Here is an 18,033-nt window from a genome sequence, read left to right on the forward strand (position 1 = left end):
TTTTGCCTTTTTTTAAGAGCTAAAAATATAGATAATGTGGAAATGCAGTACAGAAAATGTAACGAAATTACAGAAGAACCTGAATGAGCAGGGTGTACCTAAAAGTACCCAAATTAAAACCTGATCCTAGATACTCAACTCGCATTGACCTCAGTCAACCACACACGAATTACTCAGGCATGCTGCATATGTCTGCATCGAGTAACTGATTTGCTCAAAGAAGGATGGTAAAAGCACTTCAGCCTGGTCCATCCAAACAGCAGTAACTTAATATTCATAACAAAAAGCTCTTTTGTCAACAGATGCCCAGATGTTCAATAGATGAGTCCACACAAGCAGCCAGCATCCAATAAGCGTGCTGAACAGACAATAGGTGAACCCAAGATATGATGAGGCTTCTGTAATGTTCTAGATCAAGTCTGCCCTACTTTCCCGATAGGATTATGTTTTAGTTATCTGTCAACTGTACACAATTCAGAAAGTGCTTAGCTGTTTACAGTATAGTTTTGACACACTGGGAATGTAATGGCAGTTCAATCAGCAGAACAGAACTGCTGTATGTTGTGTCTGCAGAGCATATCAGAGCTCATCACGTGATTAAACTAGAGAACAGGCTGACTTTTACAGTGAGATTTAAGCAGGAATCACATGAAATTCATTATTGTTGTACTCTTTTAGTGATAATACATTTGTTTAATAAGCGCAGCAATTTGAATGCAGCTTTTACTTTGAATCCACAATGATTTCTGCATTATAAAATTATAAGATGGTTATTCATTGCTGAGGGCGTGTCTCCAGAATATGTTGTTTATTTATGTTATTTCTCAAATTTACAGGATATTAATACAATAAAGAAGCTGTGAGGATCATTACAGACTTTCCATGAATTTGAAATTGATTTATTATTTCTAGTTTTTGTTTTTTGTTCTTTTGTTTTAATTTCTTTATTATTTTCTTAAATGCAGCATGTAGCTGATGTCCTCCTCCACCACCAAACTCCTGCAGGCTGAAACCAACTAGTGCAGCATGAGTAGCAGATGAAGTGTCAGGTGACACAAGCTCACACACACACTCAGAGGCTGGCCCTGCTCCAATGACTCTAAACAGAGGAACCCTTAACTTAACAAGGATTTCCCTGCTCCCTGACAATGACCTCCTTTCTTGTCATTTTTCACTGCTGTTTGTGTTTAATCATCCCAATCAGCCTTCAGTCTGGCTCCTTGTTCTGTCAGGGGTCTCCAAATAGGGATAAATTGTATAAGGTTCATTTGTGGCTATCATTTAATTTGGCTCAACAAGGCTGTATTTGTTGTAACCAAATTGTCTTCATTCGTGAATGCTTAATTTCTAATGTATAGCAGCAAGGAAGCTGTGTCCAAAGCCAATTTTTATTGGGGCAAAAAACTCCTTGGTAAGTGACTGAGTAAATTTAATTTGTAAACTGAGTCTAATGAGAATATAAGGAAACCAGACACAGGTGATTTGAAGGACACTGGAATCACGAACAAAAAGGTATTAAATGGGCTACATTTAATACCCTTCAAAGCTGTGGTATTTTGATGAGTGGTTAATCTTAGACGTGTGTGTTTGTATTTGTAGAATATTGTGCCGAGATCATACGCTTTAATCGGGGGACAAAAATAATTTTGCGCTATAGAAAAAATAAATAAATAAAATTGAAAAAAAAAAAAAAAAAAGAAAGAAATAAAAGCACTTGCAACTTTTCTCACGCTGTCTTGCGTTTGCGCATGTGCGAGAACTCCACCCACCCAGGAGTCTCCTGTCGTCATGGCAACCTGCACTTACAGCAAAGTCAAAATTCAAATCTGACCTCTGACACTTGAAGTTTAACCTCGAAACGCCGCAGCTAGCCCTTCCTGTAACTCTAAACTGTCGTCGTGCTCATGTGAACTCAAGTGAATCATTTCAACAAATGCTGTCGACCTGCGCAGGAGGTGCGGAGCCGGGGGCAGGGAGGCGAAGCGACCGCCGCGGAGGAGCTGAAAGCGGCGGAGAGAAACGACAAGGGCTCGGTGTTCAGGAGTGGCCCGACGGATCCAGATACGAGGGAGAATTTGTGGACGGGTTTAAACACGGCAGGGGAAAGTACACCTGGAGAAACGGAGAGGTAGTATAATGGATGTGAGTTTCAGAAAACGCTTATAGAAAACATAATAACATTTTTTTAATTGTGTCCCATCGGTTTTTCCTGATGTCCCTGCTCTGTGCAGTACTATAAGGGCTCTTTCTACAAAGACTACAGGCACGGGGATGGACTCTATTGCTGGCCTACAGGCCATACATTCACTGGCAAGTTCTACCTCAACAGAAAGGAAGGATATGGACAACAGATGTTTCCTGATGGAGCCACCTTCCAGGTAAACGGGATGGATGACAAGCATGTGGACAGATTTGTTTAGTCTCTAAATATCAGTCAGTAGCAACAGGCCTCTCCCCTCCTCTCAGGGTTTGTATCGTGCTGACCAGAGGTTTGGTCCAGGTGTGATCAGTTATTCAGATGGGCGTGAGGATGTGGGTCTGTGGCTCGGACAGCGCCTGCTTAAGCTCTGTGTCTCGGTAGCGGACGCCTTCAGCCTGAAGAGCTTTCCTGAATATGCTGCCTACATAGACCCAGCTGACGCCACAGATTCTCTGACTCAGGTACATGCTTGGCTGCTGTCTCACCCACAGGTGAACAGGTATACCAGGCTAAAGCATCTTCATTTTCACATATGTATCGTTGAAAAGCCTCAACCAGTTTTGACTCAGTCACAAATTTGCAAAACATCTCTTCTAACTACCAGAATATACCAGAAAGACTTTCATTGCACCTGTGAAATATGTGCTGTCTGACATTCAGTGGATTGTCACTAAATATATACATTTGCAAAAGATCCTCAGTTGACTTCTGTCCTCCTCTCTTCTCCTCACCAGCCTCCCACTGGTGGTCTACAGACAGATGCCCGGATGGACTCTAAGGTAAAGTGCTGTTTATTATATGAGCTTTTTGACTTAACTCAAAACAAATCAGCTAATTCCTCTTCCTCCTCAGGTGGATATGGATGGAGATCTGCAGTCAGATGAGAATTTTATCCTTCCCCCGGGCATTGAGAGTTACTCAACAGATGGTGACCACTTACCGCTGCCCCCTGGCCGAAGAAGAGAGTTGGATCAGCACTTTTATGGCGAGCTTTGGGAGCCAGATGCATATCCATACCAAGGCTATGAGCGAGATCCACTCTCCACCCTGGCCTTACAAGCCCGCATGGAGGCTCACATGTACAAACACAGGTCATACATCAAGAAAGTGTTGCATGAGTATTGATAGGAAAACACATTGTAGTGGCACCAGTATTGAGTGAAAGAAAAAGACATAGACACCATGTACATGTATGACTGCAAGCACACTGCAAGCAAGCTGGAATAATGTGTTTGCTAATATATTTGTGTGTGTGCGTCCCTCAGAATACAGGCTGGACGTGTAGGCTGGGACGTGGCAGCTGTTCGCTCTCTGAACAGGGAAAGTTTTGGTCTTAAAGGACCTTTGGAAGTCAGTTCAGAGTTGCTGATCCAGCACGCCTCCCAAGGGGAGCTGCAGGCGGTGTCACAGATCCTCCAGACCGGTTTGGTCCACCCTGATGTAGCAGATTCACAGGGACACACTGCACTCATCGCTGCCACAGTAACACATTATTTGTTTTTTTTTTTCCAACGTTGTTTATTGATTCAGGTTTTTGCTCTTTAATTGGAATCCAGTCAATGCTGAAAAAAACTACAATGGACTCAGATAATCACCGATTACAGTTACATCAAAATAAATAGATTAGATGAAAGATCCAAAGGTTTGTTATTGTTGTTCGTTTCAGTCTCGTGTGACTCTCTGATTGTTGTTTCATGTTTCTTGTACCTGTCAGGTAAACTGCCATAATGATGTGATCCATCTCTTGTTGGATATGGGTGCTGATGTTGACAAGCTGAACTGTGAAGACATGTCTGCGCTGGCCGTGTGTCATGTCCTCTACTATCCTTTTCGGTCTCTGAACACCACTTTTGCTGAACTACTCACCAAAGCTCAAGTAAGATTCTACCTAATGTTGCATTTTTCTGTGTTTGCTCATCACTTCTATATCCTGTGGTTCACATATGAAACAGCTTGCCCCGTGATGTGTCATCAGGTTTTGAGGTCCCCATCCACATGTGAGAATAATCGCCAAAACAACCAAGTGGACTTCACTATAGACACACCTGGGTTTAATTACAGACCTGAGACTGTTAATCCAACCCTCAGCATCCCGACCAACCAGAGTCACCTCTCTGACCAGTAAGAATGTAGCAGATGTCACCTCTCTCAAATATTATTCTGCAGAAACTATATATTGTATATCCTATTACACACAGGTGCCACTATTAAGAATTGTGTCCCTGCTAATGGATTTTTTTGTGGTATTTTCAGGACAGCAGAACTACAGCACATCTTACATCACAGCAATAAAGTGTCGAGTGACAGTGAGCTCATCACTGAACGCTGGTCTGGCCGGAGTGAGCCTGAGACGCCCTCAGACACTGAACACCTACCGCAGGAGGAAAGAAAAGAGACAGAGGGAGATGGATGGGAAGGAGAGGGAGATAGTAGGAGGAAGGATGAGAAAGAGTGCAAAGGGGAGGGAAGAGAGATAGAGAGCAGATGTAATCAAACTTTCAAAAATGGAGAGAGTGAGGTGGGAATAGGATTTAAGAGGAGAGAAGACAAAGAGGAGGATGTTTTGCTTGGTGAGAGGAGGGACACAGAGAGAAAAGAGAATATGGGGTTGAGAGAGGAGGTGGAGGAAGATGTGGAGAAGAGAGTAAAGAATATTGATGAAGAGGATGTAATGGAGAGAGGAAGTGAGGGCGTGTCAGGTGTGGAGCACTCAATCCAGGTGTTGGATGGTCACATCGCAGTGGGCAGTGTGCACTGGAAGGAATGTCGAGCTGAGGCGGCGGGAAGAGTTCAGGTATGAAGCACAGAGATCCGTCCAGTGATTGGTTGAGAGCTGCTTGAACTCACTGCTGTCTGCTCCACTCTCTGTCTGCAGCAGGGCAGAGACAGAGAGCTGACCCCAAAACCGACCTTTGACTCCACCTGCCCCATCAGCAGCTACAGCATCCAGGTCACAGAGGAAGCGATGCAGCGCTCCGCAGAAGCGCTGAGTCGCACCGGGATTCCTCAGCGTTCTAACACACAGGAGACTGTACGCAAAATGGCTGCCATGAAAATCGAGTCAGTCCTGTCATGTGCTGTTGTGATTGTTCTGTTGTGATGATACAGATTTTGTTGGTGCGTCAGTGTGTTAATTTGATGTGTTGTGTGCCTGACTGACCAGACACCGTGTGCGTTTGAACACCCTGAAGCTGTTATTGGAGCGGGGAGCTGACCCCAACGCATCCAGGCTCCCCATGCCCGTCCTCTTTTTAGCCATTATGGCGGCTGACACTGAGGCCGTCAGGAGGCTGCTGCTGCGTGGAGCTCGCACTGACATTCCCCTTCCCCCTGAGGCAGGAAATTATTTTTTGCACTTGTGAAAGGAATCTTTTTGGTGGAAACCATCATCAGTTTATTCAGGTCCTATCTTTTGTGATCAATTTTTGTTAAGATTTAAACAAAATTACTGAGAAGAAAACGCCTCAAAATTCAAACCCCTTTGCATCATTTCCACAAACTATGAAACTCCTCTCGTCCTTTTTTCTAGAGGAAGGGTCTGTATCCCCTGCATGTAGCTGCAGCACTGCCGGGTCCAGCAGGTCCCAGAATCACGGAGTTGCTGCTCCACGCTGCCACTGACCCAGACGCACGGGCATGTGACCAGAATGAGATCTATGAGCCAGACAAGGTGTGTTTCTGTCCTTTAAGCCTTCTCAGGTCTTCAGTAGTAATTGTTGAGGTGACAGCTGAACGGGTAAGAAAAGACTTTCAATGTTAAGAGGGTTGTTTTTTTTTTTAGATTTTCCTGAAGGCCCAGGAACCCCCGAGTGCCGTTGAGATGCCACTGCTCAATGAAGGAGGCCGAACAGCCTTGCACGTGGCCTGCCAGAGAGACAGTGACTACCGGGTCGGTGCATACATGCATGCACACGCCCACACCTACACACACCACCACTGATGAGACATGATGCTGGTGACTGTTGTAATCTGCAGCATGTTGACTTTATTCATCTAAGAATATGTGTTAGACACACACACTCTGGAATGAGCCCAAGGTATCTGTTGTATGTATTATATTATGTTTGCTACGCTTTACTACCACATCTCTTTAATTTATTCTAGAATATGTTAGGTAGTAATCTGGCTAGGGATATATTTGTGTGGTTGTGTTTGTTTGCAGAATGCCAGTAAGGTGGTGGCCCTGCTGCTCTCCCACAGAGCCAGCACAGACCTCCTCTGGAGTGGACACTCACCTCTCTCCCTGGCTATAGCGACTGGGAATGAGCTGGTACACCTCCTGATCCCTACACAGACACACACTTAAGCACAAAACCCGTACTTCTCCATGTCCTGGACCTGTTTCATTTCTCTGCCCAGGCAGTGGAGGAGCTGTTGAAAGGGGGTGCAAATCCCAACACACCCCTGTCTTGCAGGGTGGGCAGTGCCCTCTGCGCCCTCGCCAACATCAACTACCACTTTGGTGGCAACAGAGCTAAGATGGTACACACACAAGCACACACACACAGACAAATATCCATAATTATAGGTGAAATAGAGGCATTTCATTTCACTGTCTGCAGACAGGTGTGCAAAGACAGGTTCTTTTAGAATGTGAAACACCCAGATCCAAAGTCCCCCACAATTAATTGAACTCAATTGAAATTTATTGAAACATTCCCTCAGTGCTGCAGTTTTCAAAATAGAAAAGAATCATTTACAGTAAGATTTATGTGTGTGTGTGTGTGTGTGTGTGTGTGTGTGTGTGTGTGTGTGTGTGTGTGTGTGTGTGTGTGTGTGTGTGTGTGTTTTTGTTTTTCTTTGATGTAGCTGGACATGTTAGCTAAGGCTGATGCTGATATCTTTATGCCGGTTATGGTGGGCGATGTTGTGGGAACTGCAGTTGATTACGCATACCACTCCTTCAACCAGGTAACACACCAACTGTAAAAACACTGCATGCTTTTCAGTTAAATTCAGTCAAATCCAAAAGCCTTGTAGGAAATCATAATTTTGTTAACATTATGAGGTTTGAGGTCCAATGGAGTATACATTTGCACTCATACATTATTACTTCATCTGAACAGCTGTCCATATGTCATATCTTACCGTGTAGGATGTGCATATTGCCAACACTCCCTACCACGCTCTGAATATACGGGACAGGGAAATATTCAAAGCACGGCGCCAGCTGCTGAGGATGATGGGAGATCTGCAGAGACGAGCTGCTGGCCAGAGGGAGCGAGAGAACTTAGAGAGGGCACAATTGAGTAGTCAGTACAAACACATGGCTATTATTTTGTGTATTTGAGTATGGCTGTAAATCACAGTGTGTGTGTGTGTGTGTGTGTGTGTGTGTGTGTGTGTGTGTGTGTGTGTGTGTGTGTGTGTGCTGTGTTTATGTAACAGGTACCGGTAGCACAGAGAGGTTACCCCTCCCCAGCTGTGAAAGCCTACCACCCATAACAGAAAAACACAGGTACCTGCACACACACTCATGTAAGGCACCTTTGTGTTGTCCTTTTGTTTTTCTGTTTCCTCTTAAACTTTAGTCAAGACAGTCATAGGAAACAGATCATTCAGGAGCCTTTTTCCAACACTCTGTGTGTGAATCTTTTTTTAGGAAGCCAGTTTTTAAGTTCTGCTATCAGTGCGGTCGCTCTGTGTCTGTGAAGCTCACTGCTTGTAGCCGCTGCCACAAGGTCTTCTACTGCTCCAGGACCTGCAAACTGACGGCATGGGATGAACGACACAAGGACGAATGTATCCGGGTGTCAGGTGGGAAGCCCAAACAACACCAGCCCCCAAACCCTACCCCAGGAGCACCAAAGCTCAGGCCACAAATATCAATAAATAAGCTTTTAAATGAATTGACAGGGTGTAACTTTGCCACTATGGTTGGAATCAGTGATATCTGTGGGATACATTAAATAAATATTCATTTGGTTTTATCTTTTGGATTACCAGAGCATGTTAATACTTTTTATTTATCTGTCTGTCACAATCCAGCATCTGCTAAAGGCTTCCAGAAGAGTGCCGTGTTTAAATCCCAAAGAGCCCCCAGGACCCTGACTGCCCTGTTGAAATCCAAAACTGTCCACAAGCCCCTGAGCGTGGCAGAGGAGGTCTTGGAGAGCCACGTCAACCCGAATCAAAACTACAGCTACAACTGATGGGCACTAACATTTCACACACTGAGTAACAGCTGAAGTACAACTTTTTCTTCCTAATATAATAATGTACTTCTGTTACCTAATTTTTTCTCTGATCCTGAGTCTGAACTGTAATATACTGACTGAACCGTGATGACAATATTTTGTGCCATAATCATTTCTCCTGTTTATAATAGTCATCGCCTAATAACATCTGTCCCTATCTGTGCTATTGCCAAATATATGTGTATATATACATACATACTTGTACCAGATTTTTGCATATGACGTCTTTTACATACAAACGATCTGATTATAACACTATTAACAGTAGTTTGACAAATGAAAATAAAATACAATCTCAACTGAAGGCTTTAAACTGCATCTCAAGGTCTTAACAGTGGGAGGCTTCTTAGTTGCCGTGGAGGTGGTCCAGTTGAGTGCATTGGTCCAGTGCCAAAATGATACCTTTTCCACTGGGTAACTAATGGTATTTGCTGTTGGTGTTTATGATACTAAGAGGTTGACTCATACTGCTTCAAGTGAGCCTGTGAATGTTTTATAGCACCACCACCATCAGGCCATGTTTTCCACTCACACACAACACATATTAAAATCCATTGTAATGAGCATATTCATCCCCTGCACAGATAAACAGAATGAATCATTTCCTCTTTTTTTTTGTCACAGATTTCCCTGGGAGAGCCAAACACTCAGCTGTAAAGGGCTCAGCTGTAATGGCCTTTCCTGTAGCACCACCCCCAGGACAAATATTACACCTGCATCATAAATAGGTTTGAAGAAAAAAAAACAATAAAAGTGTATTTTGGATTCACTTATCTATTGTGGTGTGGAATGAATGGCTCCTTATGGGCGTGCAAGCAGGGTTTAATCTGACATTTTCTGCAGGTTATAAAATGATCTACTGAATGAGGAGGTTGTGTGTACCTGAAGGAAGAGACTGTAATTGGGCCTTATTTTCAGTGGTAGAAGAAGTACCCAGATTACACATGTGCAAGTACAACAATGTAAAAATACAATAGGTCCTGCATTTCTAATCTTACTTTAGTGAAAGTATAGAAATATTACAAGCAAAATGTAAGCAACTATTTTATGTGCTCTTCGGTATTTTAGTCCAGTGAGTTCAGCAGGGGTCAGAAACACAAGATACATTTGAAGGATTGTGAGATAATTAATGGGGCAGGATAGGTATTAAAAAAGAAGGGTTTACTCTGTAACAAAGCATAGAGCTTTGCAATATTGTGTGTTTTTTATGTAACATCTGAATCAGAAAATAACCAGTAGCCTAACTACAACTGTCAAATAAATGTAGTGGAGTACAAAGTAGGCCTAGCATTAAATGGAAATACTCAAGTAAAGTAGAAGCACCTCAAAACTACTTTTAGTACTTGAGTGCATTCCACCACTGTTTGTACTCTGCACTGAAATGGCTATATATGTCTTAATTATCTAGATTATTTTTTACTGTAAATGCAAAACTCCAATAAATGTCTTGTTTTAGTTCGGATGTGTCAGATCTTCACACCAACACCGCAGTGGTTCTTTGCGCAAAGAAAGGTGCGTTTAACGTGATGACCTTAAACGGCTCATGACTAATATTGGTTTGTTTTGCATAAGAGTGGCACTGTAAACTGACGTTGCTGCCGTTTGCTGAGCTTTGCGTCAGACTCACATGAGTCAACAGAGGGACGGACAACCACAGAGACGAGCAGGCTGGACACAACAAACAAGATTCAGAGAGGACCTTTTAAACAGTCAGTCATTGTTCGCCGACTTAAACACCTAAAGGCAACTCAACTCCAGCAGGAAACAAACTGATTCAATTTCTTCGAGGGAGCAGCCTCACAAACAGTGCGAGGAGCAGGTGAAGTTTGTATCAGAGCTCGCCTGGAGTCATGAATGCGGACGCGGAAGAGCAGGAAGACGAACTGCTCGCCCTCCTCAGTATCTTTGGCTCGGAGGAGTTCGTCCGGGATGAGTCGAGGGCTGCCGGAGAAATCCGGGTATCTGCTGAGCTGCCGGCGGAGTTCACGGTGGCTCTGAAAGAAGGTAAATAAGCCGAGTGCAGAGACATCACGTTGCTATTGACAGGAAAAGAAATATGATTTATACTCTGCAGAATCTACATTTGCATGAAATGTTTAAAATTTCTTTTTAAATTAAGAATAATAAAAAAACCTGAAATAAAGCTATATAATTGAATAAGGTTAGTGTCTGCCCCCGGCTGTGTCAGACAAAGAATGCTGAAACCAGAAATGCTTCTTCAAATACTTATCTTTCTTATTGTTTTTCCTCCTGAGGTGAAACACTGAGGCAGTATGAGATGTCGTTCCTCCCTCCTCTGCTTCTGACCTTTGAACTCCCTGAGGACTACCCATCCTCCTCCCCTCCCTCCTTCAACCTCACCTGCACTTGGCTGACCCACACACAGGTAATCAGTAAAAACAATGTGGGTCACTTAAACCATTACTGGTTGTATTTACAGCCTGTCTGCCAGCCTGCCAGTGTGTGTCATGAATACACACACACACACACACACACACACACACACACACACACACACACACACACACACACACACACACACACACACACAGATGAATGCAGATTGCAGAGGCTCAATAAAGATTACATCAGTGTATTTGCCCTCTCTCCCTGCAGCTCTCTGCACTGGGTGATCAGCTCTCTGAGCTCTACCAGGCCACCGGAGGCGCTGTGGTGCTCTTCACCTGGGTACAGTTTCTTAAAGAAGATGCTCTCAGGTTCCTGGACATCCATACTCTGCTGGAGCTCCCCTCTGATGAACACAGCTCCCAGGATGCTGCACTCTCAGAACCAAAGAATAGTCAACACACTTCTGACTCAGAACCCACAGATACTAAAAGTTGTAATGTCTCAGATCCACGTGAACCAGACCTTTCTGCACCTTCAACCTCAGAGTGGAGTGGCACAGACTCTCAGGGAGATGTGGCATTAGACTCCTGCAAGGCTCATGGAAGTAATTCAACCTTCCACCAAAGCAAAGTCAGCCAGGATGGTCCAGATTCAGGGCCAAATCAAAAGGCTTCTAATGATTTTAACCAAATATCACAGGCATCAGATGTGAGGGATGAACAGACCCCCCAGACCTCAGAGTTTAAGGCCGACCACCAGAATGATCTGTCATCAGCAGCAGACAAATCAAATCCTCTTCCAGTCACTCAGTCTGATCAAAGAGACCAGGAGGATTTCTTACATGAGGGGAGTGTCTCAGCCCCGTTATTGCTTTCCTCCAGCTCCTCAGGCCCACTACATAACAGTGATCAAGGAGCTGCTTCTCTGCCGATCCACCTGAGAGAACCCCCTCCAAATGGAGACCAAATCCCCTCTGGTCTCTCCCTAACTCCATCACAAGCTCTCCTGTCCCAGCTGTTGATCTATGACGCAACCCAGCGACAGAAGCAGTTTGCCACTACGGTGTTTGACTGCGGTGTGTGTTTTATGGGCTCTCTCGGTTCAGACTGTGTGCAGCTGCCTGATTGTGGCCACATCTTCTGCCAGGCCTGTCTCGCCCAGTTCTGTAAGCTCCAGATAAAAGAGGGGAATGTCCGCGGTGTCACCTGTCCTCAGGCAGACTGCACCGCCACTCCTACACCTGCACAGGTACAGTCCTGACCTGTCTGTCTGCTCTCTCTGCCAACTGCACTTCCTGAATATCTGTCTTGCATTGTGTGGCACCGGGATGCCGGCCAAGGAAGAAAACATTAGTTTGTTTCTTTAGAGCTGTGCTGAAAGAAGTACTTTTACTGAGGTAGAAGTAGGAATACTACAATTTGAAAATATATGACAAGTAAAAGGCCTGCATTCAAAATGTTATTAAAAGTATCAAAAAGTGAAATGACTAAATAGGCAGAATAGAGTTTCTATTATTATATTATGTTATTGGATCATTATTCTTGATGCATTAACATTTGAGTAGACTTTTAATGCTGCAGATTAAGCTGCAGATTTTGCCTCCTAAGACCCGAACTCTTGCATGGCATGCATTTTTAATTCTTTTTTATTTGGGCTTTGTTATATTTGTATTAATTTTTTATATTATTATTATTATTATTATTATTATTATTATTATTATTATATTCTATATTATTATTAGTATTAGTATTAGTATTAGTATTAGTATTAGTATTAGTATAATGCCCTCATATGTGGACACCAGGCCCCTGTAGAACAAAATTGTCGTCTAGACGACAACACTAGGTCTAGACAACCCAAAATCTGATGTCCACATATGTGGACGCCAGATCCTAAGAGGTTAAGCTACTTTATATGTAGTGTTGGGCATTTTCATCTATAACAATTAGTCAGCTATAGCTGTTAAAATAAATAGACTTGAGTAAAAGAATAAAAATGTTTTCCTCTGAAATGTAGTGGAGTAGACACATGAAGTAGCTACATATACCTCTAAATTGTACTCAAGTACAGTATTTGAGTTACATTCCACCACTGGCGATATTATATGCACATATTTAGACAAAGACCATTACATCTGCAGTAAGCTCCTATCTGCAGATTGCTGTAGCTCAACAAAACACAATGTTGTCCACTAGGAAAAGAAACCACTTCCACTTCCATTTTCATCTCGATGAACTTCCCTGACATACACTGTCTGTTTCTGCCCTCTCTGCTGCTGTGTTGTGATGTTTGGTAGGTGAAGAGTCTGGTGGGGGAGGAGCTGTTCAGCCGCTATGATCGTCTCCTGCTGCAGAGTACTCTGGACTGTATGGCTGGTGTGTTTCGCTTTCACTATATTCATGCCTTTAAACAATAGAAAGACCAGAGAGAAGGACATAGCAGCATCTCTCAGGATGTCCAAGATTCTTTATCATTGGTCACTGCACAGGAGTCTATTAAAATGTCTCTCTTTTATTTGTTTGGTTCATTTCATGTATGTCAGCTGTTAAGGCACATTCACAATACAACCAGATCAGCAGCTTTTCTTTAATCAAAAAAAGTCAGTAGCTTTCATGCTGGTTCATTGAGGAGAGGGTCTGTTTGTGTGTGTGTGTGTGTGTGTGTGTGTGTGTGTGTGTGTGTGTGTGTGTGTGTGTGTGTGTGTGTGTGTGTGTGTGTGTGTGTGTGTGTTTTCCCTCCTCTTAGATGTGGTGTACTGTCCTCGGCTTTCCTGTGGTTCGGCCGTCATTCAGTCCAGCAACGCAGCGATGTGCTCTGTGTGCGGCTTCGCCTTCTGCGTCTTGTGCAGAAAGACATACCATGGACCAGAGGACTGTCAGGCCAAGAAGAGCGTGGAAAAACAGAGAGAAAGCGACACACAGCAAGGCAAAGGCAAAATAGACCTGCCACAGTCACAAGGTACGCAAGTGTGTGTGTGTGTGCGTGTGTGTGTGTTTGTATTTTTGTGTTAATTAAGAGCCTTAATTTTTTCTTTTTTTTTTTAATGTGTTCAGCACACAGACCATTTTCATCCCTCACAAGTAGAGCAGAAAAGAATATTAATCAGCAGCTGTTTTGCTCATCATTAAAGTCATTTTTCAATAAACATTCTCTACTTCCACTGTTCCAGTTTTCTGTTGTGAGGATGTGCTTCTTGTCTTTGTCGTTGTGCTCATAAGTTTAAAACCTTTTGGGTTTTGAACTGTTTTCATAAAAGAGAATGTCACTGAAGCTGCGCTCTGTGCTGCTGTGTGTGTCTCAGACGGGATGAAGGCTCTGTGGGATGACTATGCCAGTGGCAGTAAGCAGAGGAAGCACCTCCTGGAGAGCAGATACGGCCGCAATGTATTGCTGGTCACTATGGAGAAGTATCTGAGCGAGGACTGGTTGGTCTTAAATTGCAAGAACTGTCCTCACTGCTACTCCAGCATACAGGTATTTACTTATTCACCTGCTTTGACTGACTGGCACACATGAAGACATGAAGACGTAAGCTTGTGTTTAGTCATGTGTTTACAGAAAGTAGCTTTTCTGGCTGTCTTAGACTGCTGTATGTTTGCTAATGCATACATTGTTGTGTTTTGTGTTGCAGAAGGACAGAGGATGCAATATCATGACGTGCTCTAGGTGTAGACAGCGATTCTGCTGGGTCTGCCTTGACAGACTGTCAGTTGGTTCAAGCTCACACTTTCAGGACAGTCTCTGCTCTCTCTACGAGTACAACCCGACCTAGTCCTATAGCCACTGACCACCAGCCACTAAGGGAATGGTGTCAACCAATTTTGCCCGTTTGCACGCTTGAAAACGCACATGAATGCAAACATATACAAAACAGTGGTGTGGAGCATGATTTTAAATGATCATCATCCTAGCACAGGTTGAACAGACGGCAAACAAATTTAGTCAGAGTTAATACAAAAAAGCTAAGCACACAAAAATGTCATATTTCTGTCTGCCAGAAATCCAACTTTTCCAGCTAAATATTTACTGAAGCACAGTCATTCACAAATTGGCATTGCATGTCATACTGCGTCATGACCAGCAGAAGGCGATAAATAACAAGATGTCAAGTAACTTTACATGCGATTCCCCTCTGGTTCTATCAAAACATGCTTTATCAGTCAGTAATCAAACATACAGTCAAACAGCGCATTAGTAAAAATTGTTATTTGTTTGCAGCTCTGGATGCAAAGATGTAGAAGTCAAAGTGTTTATATTGAAGCCAAACTTCTTCTCCTGTTACCATTAGGGTACCTAGTATGCAGCTGATGATTGTTTTCATTTTCAATCAATTTACTGCTTATTTCTTCTATAAACCGATCAATCATTTGGGCTGTAAAATGAGCAAATAGTAAAAAAAAATCCCATCATAAGTTCCCAGAGCTGTAGGTGACATCTTCAGAAGTCTTGTGTTCTCCATAACAAGAATCCATAACCTAAACATAGTCCTCTCACTCTCACATCAGACCAAGAATGCCAGCAAATTTTCACAGTTGAGAGGCTGAAATCACACCAGCTGTGGCGGCACAGCTGGTGTGATTTCCCATTGTGATTTCCCATTGGAAGATGATCCCTAGCTTTACCTAATATCTTAGCGTGGACAGGAATGATTGAAACTGGGATACAGTGGTCTTAAAACAGATGTGGGGCGGGAATGTAAAGTGGCAGGGGAGCAATGGCACTTTCCCCACTTCCTCCTTAGAGCTATGAGCTATGAGTTATATACAGCTATGAGATAAAAGTGCACTTTGACATTGTAAAGGATAATCTTTTCAATAAACTCCACATGGGACTGTAACCACAGTGGCTTTGTAGCTTTAATTGTTCTTTTTTAATTGGTCTTGTTTAAAAAAAAAAATTTTAAAAAAATCAGCAAACATTTGCAAAGACCACTGGACGATCTTTAAGACTCAGACTGGTAAACTAACAATTTATACAGGCGTAGGTGCATATTCAGTCCCTATTCTTCAGACATGCACCATATATACACTTTCTAATTCCTTTCAAAGGACACCCTGCAGATATTTATTGGGCATTTTGCATCCACACTCTGATTGACTTCCTGTTTTTGAAACGATTCCCTCCCTTCCTCCACTGTTCTGTCATAACAGTGGAACAAAGACCGCTGTTGCATGTCCCCAGGCAGTCTGAGACATGATCGGAAATCTACAGCTGTCCTTCATATTAAGCCAAAACATACCGGCTCTCCCTACTGCAGTCTGTGTGTGTGTGTGTGTGTGTGTGTGTGTGTGTGTGTGTGTGTGTGTGTGTGTGTGTGTGAGTGAGTGAGTGTGTCTCTTCCAGGAAAAATCCAGTTTCCACACAGGGGTCATCACTTCCTCATAAATGTCTAAACAACTGTTTGTCTTTCTGACCAAGGGCCTGGAGGACTGGAACTCGGGACTGGGCATGTTTGTGGCTGTCAAGCCTTTGCTGGTACAAATATAACAGAAATTAGACAATTTGAAAGATGTTGGACAGAGTGATGAACCTAATTATCATCTGAATCTGCATCAGCTCGTTGTTGAGCTAACACAGCTCTCACAGCGCCATTCTTGGCCTCAGCAGGCAGCTGTTTCAGTGAAAACGCTCTAAAAACTCACTGGACACTACCTGCTCAGACAGTTAGCGACGAGCTGTTATGGTTTGCACCTAATGTTTTAGATAGGACCCAAAGATGCAGACCAGAGAGAATGTAATAAAACGAACAAAATTTATTGATAACAAAAAGCGCACTGTAACAGAGTAGAGAAAACTAAGGGAGCTCCGTAGAGACGGGTCTGCCTGCCGCCTGAAGCAGAGAAACACACCCTAAGCGGCGGTACATAAAAGGAACATTAGCACACTTGCGAGTGGAGGAGAAAGATAAGTACAATACTGAACACACGATCACGCCAGGACTCGGGAAGAAGGAGTCTGGACAATGTCTGAACAATGCGGGAACAGGTCGGAGAGAGCTCTCCCCCTACGTTTACGCGTAGCACGGTATTTTGGAAAACTGATATTTTAGCCCCTCCGTTTTCAAAAATAACATCGTGTACACAAAAATGTTGTCGTTCACATGAACCCGGATAAATACGCCGTCGAGCGCATCATAACTATGCCAACCTACGGGCGCAACATAGGTGTAAACATAGGTCGCTCACACGACAGTATTTTCAGTAGCATGATGTGACGTTTCAGAACCTAAAACACCGTTTAACCCTGTTTATACGCCAGCACATAACCGGCGTTTTCAGAAATCTCCGCTTTGGCCGGAGTTTTTAAAAATGATCGTTTTCCGTGGAGAGAGAGAGAGAGAGAGAGAGAGAGAGAGAGAGAGAGAGAGAGAGAGAGAGAGAGAGAGAGAGAGAGAGAGAACACACCTCCGTTTGTGTGTAAATAAGAGGCCAACCCGGATGAAAACATATGCTTCTTCCCTAACTGTAAACGTAGGTTCCGACCTGTTGCCTAATCAGCGTCATGTGCCGCCGGTGCGCTCAGGGGAAGGCGGGGCTGGCCAGGTGTAGAAACACACCCAGCTACACAGACAGGGGGAAGACAAACAGACACGATCTGCACTGGGGAAAGGGAAAGAGGAAACACAAGGACCCCTGCAATCACAGTGGCCTACTGTAGAAACATGGTGGGGCAACATGGCAGACTCCATGGAAGAGAACCTGCTCCCCCTCTAGACATATTCATTGTAATGTAACAAAAACAACGATATTTTCAGAATAAGAAAACATAATTACAAGTATTACATTCCATCTCTGCCAATTGATCCCCCAGAATCCTTCACACTGGACCTTTAAAAGAGTCTATGGGGATTCAGGAAATACCACCAGAACAGCATGTTTTTAAATGATCTTCTGGGTTTTTCCAGATATAGACTAGCTGGTTAACTATATCTTTGACAAATCTGTGGTTACCTCTGTGACCTGAATGTGTGCTAACACGAGGCTACTTAAAAATCAGATATGGTGAAGATGGTGGAGACCACAGAGCTAAAAGTGAATAATGGACTTAAATTCACAGGTTCTCCATACCTTCTCCAGAACAATCTTGGCAATAAACTGAAAGACAACACTCCGGTCATTAAAAGGCTTTTAAATCCAAACTAAACCACATGGGGCAGAAAGCTGCATGTATGGCCACATGAAACCCCATCGATCGTGGAAGGAAAAAACCTGCAGTGATATCAGTGATCGGGTCGTGGCCACAGGGACAGCATGCACGAACCCACAGAAAGAAGTGTGGCAGCGAGCA

The 18,033-nt window shown here is 43.5% G+C and overlaps 4 protein-coding genes across 4 annotated transcripts in view; 3 read left to right on the forward strand and 1 right to left on the reverse strand.

The window, feature by feature from the left end:
• The window catches only part of LOC139329891 (EEIG family member 2-like), a 354,478-nt gene extending 338,970 nt beyond the window's left edge, over window positions 1-15,508 (forward strand). The window contains exon 12 of the transcript XR_011602110.1: window positions 15,497-15,508. The gene's annotated coding sequence lies outside the window, so the exon portion shown is untranslated. The remainder of the gene's footprint in view (window positions 1-15,496) is intronic.
• Window positions 1-18,033, reverse strand: part of LOC139329877 (mitochondrial adenyl nucleotide antiporter SLC25A24-like) — a 378,717-nt gene that overhangs the window by 351,117 nt on the left and 9,567 nt on the right. The window lies entirely within an intron of this gene.
• On the forward strand, window positions 1,934-8,476 carry ankmy1 (ankyrin repeat and MYND domain containing 1). Its single transcript, XM_070960871.1, has 20 exons — window positions 1,934-2,128; window positions 2,232-2,378; window positions 2,467-2,661; window positions 2,935-2,979; window positions 3,053-3,291; window positions 3,466-3,682; window positions 3,915-4,076; window positions 4,176-4,249; window positions 4,454-4,994; window positions 5,076-5,260; window positions 5,364-5,535; window positions 5,730-5,870; window positions 5,982-6,089; window positions 6,363-6,470; window positions 6,560-6,682; window positions 7,010-7,111; window positions 7,296-7,452; window positions 7,589-7,658; window positions 7,803-7,957; window positions 8,189-8,476. Exons 1-20 carry the CDS (start codon window positions 1,934-1,936, stop codon window positions 8,350-8,352), a joined length of 3,300 nt encoding a protein of 1,099 aa, XP_070816972.1. The 3' UTR covers window positions 8,353-8,476.
• On the forward strand, window positions 9,995-15,632 carry LOC139329890 (E3 ubiquitin-protein ligase RNF14-like). Its single transcript, XM_070960510.1, has 7 exons — window positions 9,995-10,401; window positions 10,653-10,783; window positions 11,014-11,994; window positions 13,043-13,121; window positions 13,492-13,704; window positions 14,048-14,220; window positions 14,378-15,632. Exons 1-7 carry the CDS (start codon window positions 10,248-10,250, stop codon window positions 14,516-14,518), a joined length of 1,872 nt encoding a protein of 623 aa, XP_070816611.1. The 5' UTR covers window positions 9,995-10,247; the 3' UTR covers window positions 14,519-15,632.

Source organism: Chaetodon trifascialis, chromosome 4 (assembly GCF_039877785.1).
Source record: "Chaetodon trifascialis isolate fChaTrf1 chromosome 4, fChaTrf1.hap1, whole genome shotgun sequence".
NCBI lineage: Eukaryota > Metazoa > Chordata > Actinopteri > Chaetodontiformes > Chaetodontidae > Chaetodon > Chaetodon trifascialis.